This window comes from Rasamsonia byssochlamydoides, assembly GCF_041956645.1.
Source record: "Rasamsonia byssochlamydoides strain NRRL 3658 unplaced genomic scaffold VTN77scaffold_23, whole genome shotgun sequence".
NCBI classification, from domain to species: Eukaryota; Fungi; Ascomycota; class Eurotiomycetes; order Eurotiales; family Trichocomaceae; genus Rasamsonia; species Rasamsonia byssochlamydoides.
In genome coordinates this window covers 94,534-105,834 of record NW_027192406.1, presented here as the reverse complement: position 1 = coordinate 105,834, position 11,301 = coordinate 94,534, and the positions used below count along the sequence as shown (strand labels likewise).

At 48.6% G+C, this 11,301-nt stretch overlaps 5 protein-coding genes across 5 annotated transcripts; 1 reads left to right on the top strand and 4 right to left on the bottom strand.

The window, feature by feature from the left end:
- Positions 1-1,281: 1,281 nt before the first annotated feature.
- On the bottom strand, positions 1,282-2,100 carry VTN77DRAFT_3314 (uncharacterized protein; the record flags this gene model as incomplete). The annotated part of the gene is made up of 4 exons (XM_069419249.1): positions 1,282-1,488; positions 1,556-1,649; positions 1,760-2,011; positions 2,090-2,100. 4 exons carry the CDS (start codon positions 2,098-2,100, stop codon positions 1,282-1,284), a joined length of 564 nt encoding a protein of 187 aa, XP_069278583.1.
- Positions 2,101-3,036: 936 nt separating this feature from the next.
- On the bottom strand, positions 3,037-3,573 carry VTN77DRAFT_3313 (uncharacterized protein; the record flags this gene model as incomplete). The annotated part of the gene is made up of 3 exons (XM_069419248.1): positions 3,037-3,239; positions 3,316-3,325; positions 3,406-3,573. 3 exons carry the CDS (start codon positions 3,571-3,573, stop codon positions 3,037-3,039), a joined length of 381 nt encoding a protein of 126 aa, XP_069278582.1.
- Positions 3,574-5,529: 1,956 nt separating this feature from the next.
- VTN77DRAFT_3312 (uncharacterized protein) lies at positions 5,530-7,508 on the top strand (the record flags this gene model as incomplete). The annotated part of the gene is made up of 2 exons (XM_069419247.1): positions 5,530-6,828; positions 6,897-7,508. 2 exons carry the CDS (start codon positions 5,530-5,532, stop codon positions 7,506-7,508), a joined length of 1,911 nt encoding a protein of 636 aa, XP_069278581.1.
- A 620-nt stretch (positions 7,509-8,128) lies between these two features.
- On the bottom strand, positions 8,129-8,509 carry VTN77DRAFT_3311 (uncharacterized protein; the record flags this gene model as incomplete). Its single annotated transcript, XM_069419246.1, has 2 exons — positions 8,129-8,315; positions 8,478-8,509. The coding sequence occupies 2 exons, from the start codon at positions 8,507-8,509 to the stop codon at positions 8,129-8,131; spliced, it is 219 nt and encodes a 72-aa protein (XP_069278580.1).
- Positions 8,510-9,816: 1,307 nt separating this feature from the next.
- Positions 9,817-11,112, bottom strand: VTN77DRAFT_3310 (uncharacterized protein; the record flags this gene model as incomplete). Its single annotated transcript, XM_069419245.1, has 7 exons — positions 9,817-10,152; positions 10,205-10,382; positions 10,443-10,576; positions 10,625-10,738; positions 10,828-10,869; positions 10,925-10,962; positions 11,034-11,112. 7 exons carry the CDS (start codon positions 11,110-11,112, stop codon positions 9,817-9,819), a joined length of 921 nt encoding a protein of 306 aa, XP_069278579.1.
- Between the last annotated feature and the right edge of the window lie 189 nt (positions 11,113-11,301).

Here is an 11,301-nt window from a genome sequence, read left to right as displayed (position 1 = left end):
GCCATGGCCCATGTCACACTGGATGAAAATGAAAGAGTCTCGACACAGATACGTGTTATCATTATCATTGTCATCCACAACAGATGGATTGGACTTCATGTATGTATGTATCTACATACGTATTTTTTTTAGCCTGATCAGATCAGGGTCGACTCGCAAGGGCTGCTGTATAAATAATAAATATACCATAGTATTCTTATTCTTTTATTCTTTCTTTTCTTCTTGCAGTTTCTTTTTCTTTTTTTTTTTTTTAAAAAAAAAAGGATAGTATTTCTTTTGGTTCCGTATACAGACAGCGTGCATTAAAAAAAAGGAAAGAAGAAAAGGATTTACATTAAGATTACACTCCACATATCATGTATTAGAAAGATGCGTGGAGGAAGTATGTCTCTATCTATCTATCTACATATGATTAACTATACATAGACAAGCGACGTGATGTGAAAAGAACATGGTCGGTAAAAATCAGCCATGCTGCCATCCAACAGGTTCATGGAAGATTCCATCAAGAGTCAAGAGACATTTATGTATTGCGTAGCATGACATGTCATGACATCCTAGGCTATATATAATTATAGCCATGGCCAAAGTTGCGCGCGGGTCTGGCAGTGCCTGCCTCCTAGATAGATAGGTAGGTAGGTATATGGTAGATGGTATATGGTATGGCGGATTTTATACCCACGTCCATGTCCATATCCACTCATCGCTTCGCTTCGTGCCAGATGATATAGCGCAATGCAATGCAATGTATGTATGTACAGGTACGTGCAGACGCTGAAGCAAACGAAAGCAGCAGCCGCCGATCGACAAACAGCGGCGAGTCAGACCAGTTTTCCAACAATGACCGACAACTGAGCCGATGTCCTGATTATATGACGTATGTAAAACCGGTAGAATCAACCACCGGTAGTGAAGAGATGACCATGACCATGACCGTTGCCATGGTAGAAACAGATAACTTGTTGGAGCCATATTCGAACAAGTCTCAGAAAAGAGATTTCCTGCGGTGTTCATCATGCTCATCTTGCAAATCAAAAAGGTTGCGCAACGCCAGAACGCCTAGAAACGCCAAGCCAACTCCATGCGCGTCGTGAAGTGATGAGATAGAGCGAAGGAGGCATCCACCACATGATATCAGTTGGAAAAGGACAATAAATAATCGAGTTGGACGAAATCGTTGCGGTTGAAAATCACAAGAGGCAATATCGAGCGAAGAAATTCGGCCGGGCACTTCAAATAGCCACGAACGCTGACCTCTCGTCGAGAGTGGAGGAGAAACGCTCAGAAGAGCCGCACATAGGCAAAGAGCAAGAAAACAGCAACGAAGAAGAGCAACCACACGCGCCAGCCGACGCCTGTCCGTTCAGCCATGCGCAACATGCGGTTCATCGTGCCTCGAAGTCGGACGCGGGTGGTGTCGAACGTCTCGTTCAGCGAATCCGCTAGAGTAGTCGAGCTGCGGATTTCATCGCCTATGGCGACGGTGAGCTGTTCCGGGAGATCAGCATCAAGAGTCCGTCAGAAAGTGTGGGAGGAGAACAAAAGGGTAACTCACCTCCTTCAGCATCTGCACCTTGGCCGATATCCCAGCGATATTTTCCTCGTTTTGGGATTCGAGCGAATCCAGCACGGCGTCGGAATAGTGACCTCTGAATTCAGCACGCATAGCACGTCAGCATATACTCTTTCTCTGTTCCGCAAACTATTCTCCAGCAGCAACCTCCGCCCGCCACCAACCATAGGAACGTAGGCTACATACTTCGCGTTCGGCGTAGCAGCTCGATATCCCCCCGTACTGCTGCTGCCCGAACCTAGCCCACTGCCATTCATATACCCATACCCATACCCATCGCTGACGGAGCCAGAGTATCCTCCATAACCACTGCCACGGCCTGGCGATCTGCCGCTCGTGCTCGCAGGTCGCGATCTTGGGTCGCTACTATTAGCGCTGTAGGAATCGAAGAGCGAGGATGAAGCGCGCGGATCGCGCTGGTGGAGTGAGGAGTGGAATCTAGCCAGAGTCAGTCAGTCGTTAGCGGACATGAAAAAGAGGAGACTGTAATCTTCTGGACAGCGTTATCGTACGTACCGTGATGCCATGATGGCCACTGGCCAGTATTATTTATTTCGTTATTTAGTCAGTTCTCAAGTCCTTCCTCCCCAGTAAATAAAATTACGGAGTAAATAAATAATTTCGAACACAGTCCAGCGCAGTCAAGTTTCGTTCGTTCGTTATGAACCAGAACCAGCAGCAAGGCTCATATTGTCATGGCGTTCTTCGTGCGTATTTCCTCTTGTTTTTTTGTTTTGTCTCTTGTTTTGTTCTTTCTGTTCGGAGATGCAACTTGCAAGCTTGCGGCGAAAATCTGTCCAGTTCTAGCAGCTGTGAGCTGACGGTGCACAGTGCACAACCCGATTCGAGCGTTTCCTAAAGCTGCCAAGCGGGAGTCTTTGCGTGACCGGAATGGGAATGCATACAGTAGTCTGCTACAAAACAAACCTGGGCATAATTTACATGGCACAGTTAAGAGTCAATTACGCTCGAAAATTATATCATGTTCGTTATCATGGTATTTCTCCCTATCTTGATAAAGATAGCTCTTTCGCACATATTTTTTTATTGTTGGGTGTGTGAAGAACTGATAGGCGGGCCCTACGGAGTACAGGTTACTAAATAGCTTGCCTTGACTATACAAAGCAAGTGACAGTGTGACCTTAAAATCATGAAAATCAAGAAAATAATTTAGTCATTAATTTTTCGTTTTATTACTACAGGCCGTGGGTTTTAAACGTGATCCTCTGCTAGTACCTGCAAAGACCATCCAAGTACTCCGTAATGCATGCCGGTCTGCTTTGCATAGCCAGCGACATCCCATTTTTTTACCCGTTTTCACCCGTTGCACCCGTTCGCCCATATTTTTTTCATGACCCAAATACCTAACGACCACATGGAATTTGCGCCGATTAAAGAAGTTTATCCCTCCCAAGAATGTCATTGTCGTAACTGGAAAAAAGGACTTGTTTGTTGTTTGGCGTTTATTCGTGCATTTCGTCTTCTTCGCCGACCACAAAGTCCTCGTCGTCCTCGTCGTCATCATACAATTCGTCTTCGCCGGCAGCCTTGGCCTTTTCCGCTGCCTCGGCGAAGTCAATTCGCTTGCCGCGAGTCCGGCGACCTCCGTCGATGATGTTGTCTGTAGAGATCGGCTCTAGGTTGTCATGCTCTTCCTCGTCTTCATCTGTAGAAGTGGTCAGTCGAGTCCTGATATCATAACAGGTACGTCCTGGTCATGCGACAGCTAGAGGATAGGATACCTTCAGCAACCTAGATAGACGCGTGATGTTAGCAATGCATGATTAACCATAAGACACTCAATAATGGCGCACTCGTAGGTTGGCGCGTACCAGATCTTCTTCCTCTTCAGAGCTTTCATACTCGTCTTCTTCCATGGTCGCCTCCTCCGCCGGAGTGTAATCAACAGCCTTGCCCTTTCCTTTCTCCGCCGCCGCGGCATCAGGGGCATTGGCCGCTGGGTCGGCGCTCAAACCAGTAGTCTGATCGTTGTCACCCATGATGAGAGGTAGAAAATGCGCGCAGCAAGACGTGTATTCTTGACGAAAAAGAGGGATTTTTTTGTCACTGAAGGGTGTAGAGAGAAAGCGCAGAGAGATCAACAAGGGAGATGGAGAGATACGCGATGAAGAAAAGAAGAAAGAGGACAGCAGAGGGTTGTTGTGAGCGTCGCAAGGGAGAGAGCAAGCTCGATGGTCCGAAGGCCGTATGGCTTCGTCTTTTGATTGGGCGGGTGGCCCTGTGATCAGCGCGCTAGCGGCTGACCGCCTGCAGAAAGGGGCTCGTGACTGTGTTGCCCTAAATGCTATGCAAGGAAGAGATACAGTGACTTGCTGATAGCTGCTCACTGCGTCAGAATCAACTGGCATATAGTGTCAATCAACACTGGATACCACCAAGACAGGAAATTGGCATGCTTTCAGAGAATGGCTAGAGATAGTTGAATATGCTGGTCTGGTTTCTGACCTCAACTTCTGTAGATCTGCTGCTGTCTCAATCAATTCGAGGGTGTGATGAATACTGCTCCATACTAACCTAAACTGATAAGTTATGGGTCTGCATGTTGATAATTTCATTGATTCGGCTTGGAGATACTTGAAACAAGCCATTTCTATAACTAGTTAACAGCTAAAATTTGAAAAACGGGGGAAAAGTCTTCTAGACCCTAGATACTAGATTTGGATCGCACAGCGAAGGATGAACATTCCTTCCCCACAAACCTTTCTTCCTGACACTTCTGACCTCGGAAGCTCTGGATGGTGAAATGTCCCTTTATGGAAGTGAAAACACAGATTGAAGTCTCCAAATCAAGGACTTGGGTCACCATCTTCTTCATGATTGGCTACTACTATAATAGATCAATGGCCCATTTGCTTGACACGTGGATTGAACGAGAATATCTAAAACCAACTCTGTGTGTGAATAGACGAGACCGATTTCGGTAACTATCCCACTAAGATTTTGCCCTTGAATCGGTTGAATCGTTTGAGTGAGTTGTGATTCTTTTTCTTTTTCTTTACTCTTTTTTCCCTTCCTTCCTTTCTTTTTTTCTTTCACTTCCACTTCCTCTTTATTATTAGATTATTAGGACTATTTCAACCGGAGTATTCGATGGCAAAGTGTTGGGGAGGGATTGGCGGGAGGACATGTGGCAACCATGGATGAGCCTGGACTGACCTAGACAGATGGGGACCTGCAAAATCTTCACCTGCCCGATTAGTATGACTCAGAAGCTCTAAGAAGCTCTCGAGGTGGCCCGCAACAAAGACAGAGCTGAGGCTGAAACAGGAGAAAAAGCAGGAATAGCAAGCCTTTATTGTAAACCTGTCACCGGGCCTTGATCCGACGAGCAAACAACCTAGTAGACTGTATGTAGACAGATTTGACCAGAAGCTACTGATTGGAAGCTGGCAGCAGCAAGAAGCAAAGAGAGAGAGGCAGAGAGAGGCAGACTGTCATGGTGACGGGGATGGCGGGGCAGTAGATTACGTCATGATTCCACCCCACCAGATCGCATCGCACAGAAGCGACAGGCGACGCGGTAGACAAGAGAAAGACGCTGAAAACAGCAGAAGATTCGCAACAACGAAGACGGCAGCGTCCAGCAGCAACGAGGGCCTTCCAGCCGCATCCAGCAATGGCTGTCTGGCAGCAGCTGGGGCCTTCCGGCGTGCAGTGGAAGGTTTAGAAACTCATGGATGCCCATCGAAGCGCCCGCCTGCTAGAAGCTTCTGGGCCACTCAGCTTCACCGCCCGCCCTATATCAATGAATTCGCCCGCACAACCTGCTCGCCAGATTTCTTCATTTCACAACAAAAAATTCTCATCACTCAGTCATCTCTACAACTCGATACCCCCGAGTTCGTTGTACATTAGCCGCGTCGACATTTTCTTCCTCTTTCACGCCTTTCACGACCTTTTACCTTTTTCTTCTCTTCTAATTCTTACCCCTCACAATGGCCCCCGCGGTCGGTATCGATCTGGGCACCACGTACTCGTGCGTGGGTGTCTTCCGTGATGACCGTATCGAAATCATTGCCAACGACCAGGGTAACCGCACTACCCCGTCGTTCGTCGCCTTCACCGACACCGAGCGGTTGATCGGTGATGCGGCCAAGAACCAGGTCGCCATGAACCCCTCCAACACCGTCTTCGACGCCAAGCGTCTGATCGGCCGCAAGTTCAACGACCCCGAGGTGCAGGCCGACATGAAGCACTTCCCCTTCAAGGTCGTCGAGAAGAACGGCAAGCCCATCATCGAGGTCGAGTTCAAGGGCGAGACCAAGCAGTTCACCCCGGAGGAAATCTCCTCCATGGTCCTGACCAAGATGCGTGAGACCGCCGAGTCCTACCTGGGCGGCACCGTCAACAACGCCGTCATCACCGTCCCGGCCTACTTCAACGACTCGCAGCGTCAGGCCACCAAGGACGCCGGTCTCATTGCCGGTCTGAACGTCCTCCGTATCATCAACGAGCCCACCGCTGCCGCCATTGCCTACGGTCTCGACAAGAAGGCCGAGGGCGAGCGCAACGTGCTCATCTTCGACCTGGGTGGTGGTACCTTCGATGTGTCCCTGCTGACCATCGAGGAGGGCATCTTCGAGGTCAAGGCCACCGCTGGTGACACTCACCTGGGTGGTGAGGACTTCGACAACCGCCTGGTCAACCACTTCGTCAACGAGTTCAAGCGCAAGCACAAGAAGGACCTGACCACCAACGCTCGTGCCCTGCGCCGTCTCCGCACTGCTTGTGAGCGTGCCAAGCGTACCCTGTCGTCCTCGGCTCAGACCTCCATTGAGATCGACTCGCTCTTCGAGGGTATTGACTTCTACACCTCCATCACCCGTGCTCGTTTCGAGGAGCTGTGCCAGGACCTCTTCCGCTCCACCATGGAGCCCGTCGAGCGTGTCCTGCGTGACGCCAAGGTCGACAAGTCCTCCGTCCACGAGGTCGTCCTGGTCGGTGGTTCCACCCGTATCCCCAAGATTCAGAAACTTGTCAGCGAATTCTTCAACAAGGAGCCCAACAAGTCCATCAACCCGGACGAGGCCGTCGCCTACGGTGCTGCCGTCCAGGCCGCCATCCTGTCTGGCGACACTTCCTCCAAGTCCACCAACGAGATCCTGCTGCTGGACGTCGCTCCTCTGTCCCTCGGTATCGAGACTGCTGGTGGTGTCATGACTCCTCTGATCAAGCGCAACACCACCATTCCCACCAAGAAGTCCGAGACCTTCTCTACCTACAGCGACAACCAGGTAAGTCATCCGTCTAACCCAGCTCAACCAATAACCTACTATATGTGATCGTTACTAACTTCTTCCAGCCCGGTGTGCTTATCCAGGTCTACGAGGGTGAGCGTGCTCGTACCAAGGACAACAACCTGCTCGGCAAGTTCGAGCTTACCGGCATTCCTCCGGCTCCTCGTGGTGTTCCTCAGATCGAGGTTACCTTCGATGTTGACGCCAACGGTATCATGAACGTCTCTGCCGTCGAGAAGGGTACCGGCAAGAGCAACAAGATTGTCATCACCAACGACAAGGGCCGTCTCTCCAAGGAGGAGATCGAGCGCATGCTTGCCGAGGCCGAGAAGTACAAGGCTGAGGATGAGGCCGAGGCGGCTCGTATCCAGGCCAAGAACGCTCTCGAGTCGTACGCTTACTCTCTGAAGAACACCATCAACGAGGGCAAGCTCAACATCAGCGCCAGCGACAAGGAGAAGCTGCAGAGCGAGATCGACAAGACCATCAGCTGGCTCGACAACAACCAGACCGCCTCCAAGGACGAGTACGAGTCCCAGCAGAAGGAGCTCGAGAGCGTTGCCAACCCGATCATCTCGGCTGCCTACGGTGGTGCTGGTGCCGCTCCGGGTGCTGCTGGCGCTTCCGCTACTCGTACTGCCGATGAGGTTGAGGAGCGCCCTGAGGAGCTTGACTAAATGCAAGTCGACTAGACTAGAGATTGTGATGTGACGACGATTTTGTTTGTACTTTTTCTTAAAATCACGTTTGCTTGTGATGGTTGAAATCAACAAGTAAATGCTGGCGTTGATGTTGTTTTTCATGAATTTGGGCATTCTACTTTGTTTTTTCTTGTCCGTGATGAATTTGCATAGATATTAGGTTGCTCAGTTGTTTATGAATTACAACTGCAACTGTCTCTAGCTTAGGAAAAGTCTAATATATGACTTGAAATAATACTGTCTGCTCGTGTAGAAATTGATGTAACTTTTTAAGTCTCGAGGCAACTTCTCTGGAAGGGAAGTTCGCAAAAATTCGTGAAGTCGAAATCTGAACCTGTAGCTTTCTTTGGGATATCATACACGAAGTGAAAATCAAAATCCCCTTCCCAACCAATCTTTTCTCTCCTCTTTAGAATCTCATCCCCCTCACTCTCTCCCTTTTTTTCCCGTCTCCCTTTGGAAACTAACTTCTCACNNNNCATCATCATCATCATCATCATCATCATCATCATCATCATCATCATCATCATCATCATCGGTGATGATACTGACTCACTCACTCACTCCGCTCATGACGTGAGATTTTTTTTCTTTTTTCATAGCCTCTTAAACTCTCCATTCAACCACCTCCTCACCCTCCTACTCCCCGTCTCAAGAATACTTCCCAGACCGATCGTGTTTGGATCCCGACCCGCTTGGACCGCTTGTTCGCGCTGTTCGCGCCTGATGCGGACCAGCGCGGAAGAAGTGCCGATGAAGAGCGCGAAGAGGGGGTCGCCGATCCTGGAGAAATAATCAGTCAGTCAGTCAGTCAGGGAAATGGTTGTGTTGTTGTTAGAGGTGGAATTTGAAAGGGTGAATATTTGTTCGCCCGGTGGTGATGGTTCTGGGCTAGCAGCTAGGTAGGTAGGTAGGTGGGTGGGTTAGATATGAGGTGCAACTTACTTAGAGATGAGATACGGGTATGAAGAGGACATCGTTTTAGTTATTTTTGTTTATTGGACTGTCGTAAATTTTGTCTGTCTGTTCGTGAATGAATCAATTGATTGATTCTTTTTCTGTTCGATTGGAGAGTAGGTAGGTAGATAGGTAGATGGTAATGATATGATATGATAGGATATGATATGCCCGATCAGACGTAGTTCGCTTGCTTAGTTGGTTAGTTAGTTAGTAAAGGATGTCTCATTCTCATACTCAGTCTCAAGTCTCGACAGAGAAGACAGAGAGGACGGAGAAGATGGAGATTCAGTTGAGGATGAGAGAGTTGATAAGTTGAGTGGGTGATGCGCCCGCCGTACATACCGTCAGGAATCAGGATTATGTACGTATGGAATAGCAGCAGTAGCTCAGCTCGCCTCAGCACAGCAATCAAGTAATCAGTCAAATAATCAATCAATCAAGTAGTCCAGTAATCAATCAGTCAGTCAGTAGTCAGTGAGTCGAGGGACATGAACAAAATTAGACTAGACTGGACTAGACTAGACTAGACTGGTGAATAATATCCTCAATTAAGAGGAGAATAACCCGGTGGTTTTTCTCTGCTCAATTAATGTAGTAGTAGTAGTAGTAGTAGTAGTAAATATTATTCTTCCTAAATTTATGACATAACTATCGCCGCGGAGCCGGGAAGCTCTGGCGTGGGGCAGTACTCCGTAGGCATGCAGTAGTCATGTGATCAATCAATCTATCACAGCCCATCTACCTACCTACCTACAGTAACCTATTCCATTCCATCACTCTACAGTACAGAGTAAGACTGGGATATTCTTTACATACTTAAGTTCAGACCTAGATAGAATCACATGCGCAGCTGTATGTAAGTATATACATACTCGATTGAAACTCGGCTGGCCATTTCCCCTCGGCTATAGCCTATGTTGTATGATTTGAATTATTTTTGTGCTTGTCTTGCTATTACTATTGCTTATTGCTATTATTCCCTGAGACGATGATTGCACTCGCCAGTCTGTATGTCTGTACAGTACTGTACATACTTTCTTTCAAAAGGAATTTCTCCGCTGAATTTCAACGATATTGATTGATGATTGGCCATATACCACAGATCTACCTAGCTAGGTGGATTCCCAGGAATTCAATGCTAAGCGGAGGATCTCATATTCTTTTCAGGTCATACAACTACATAAGAAAGAAACAAAAACATGAAAGCCCGACACTAAAATACCTCTATATAACACATCACGAAGAAGGACCGGACCAGACCAGACCAGACACGCCTGGCGTAATGGTCTGAACAAGCAGGAAATACTTCCGCTGGTCGAACAGTCTATACCACCTTGCCAAACGCCGGAATCAAAGTCTGCGCCAGCCAGAAGCTGAACACCAACTTCGGTCCGGTCATCAGCAGCTTCGGCGTCAGGCCCTTGAAGAACGCAGTGACACCCTCGTTCTTGGCCATGCTGGCGACAATCCTCCATCCGGATTCCGGGTTCTCAAAGTTGCGGTTCTGGATCCGAGTCTTGATGACATCCAGCGGAGCGGACACAATCAGAGATGCGCAGGCACCGAAGATGGAGGCCACAAAGTTCTGGGTCCAGGTTGCCGAGTTGTAATCCTTGAGCTTGTAGACGTATTCTTTAGCGAAGGCGGAGCCACCGAAAAGCTGGACAAAGTTAGCATGTCGATATCTCAACAACAGGGAAACTTCCACATACTGCAAACGATCCCGGAGCGTTACGCGCCGCCGTCCAACCAGCGCCACGGTACAGGCCCATCCCCTCGTCGGCAATAATCTTGAAAAGACCACGACCCCTGAAAGCCTCCGGGTTGGTCTGTCGCTTAATCTTCAACACGTCCAAGGGGAGCAGAATGATTTCACCGATACCGATCAAACTGTCGCAGGTCAGCACCCGTCAGCACCCCTTCAGAAATGATTCAGACTGAACATCATACCTGCCAGCTGTAGCATGCATGACAGCCTTGCCGGTTCCCTTTCCGAAAGCGTTCTCAAAATCCGCTGCGTGGTGCTTTGCCAGATAATCCCGCACGAAAGGTTGACCGCCATATTTGTATATCCGTTGGAGGACCTATAACGGTGAGCACAATAGTAATCGCCTGCTTGCGCTGTTCTGTACCTTGTAGCCAGCAGCGTATCCAAGACCCGGGAACAGCGAAGTAAATTTGCGGACGACAGGCGCCGAGGCATATTCCTTGAAGATGACCTGGTTCAAGGCACTCGCGGACGTAACCTGAAGCACGTAAGTCCCTATACATGCGAAAAATCAAGTACAGCTGGATGATCACAAGCTTTGTCTTGTATTGTGGGCCTCTAACTTACCCTTCCTTGGTTACTCATCAATCGCTTCGCGATGGTGTCAACCTGCAGACAGCTGTCAGCTTCAAGGCGCATAACTGGCAGGATGAATGAATCATACCGGATGGAAGATCAGCAGCTCTGCAATTCCCGCAGAACCTGTTTGAATGAATTTTCCATCAGCAACCTGATCAATCAATTGAAAGAGTATTAATAGCGAATCGCCCTACCTGACCCTAGTAACCGAGCAGTCGCAGATTCCTTCTTGACATCCTTTGCGCCCGGGCCGACAGCAAGAGCAGGCGACATTTTTTTTCTTTTCGTTCGTGTCGTTCGTCTATCTATCTAATTGCGATAAACCGGAAACTAGAAAAGATAGGAAGTAGAAAGTAATAAAGCCCCAGGCTCAACCGCGGACCGGACCCGACGACCAAGACAAAAATAAAAGGGGGAGAAGAAAACGGCGACGAAATTGAACAGATACCAAGAGAAAGAAAA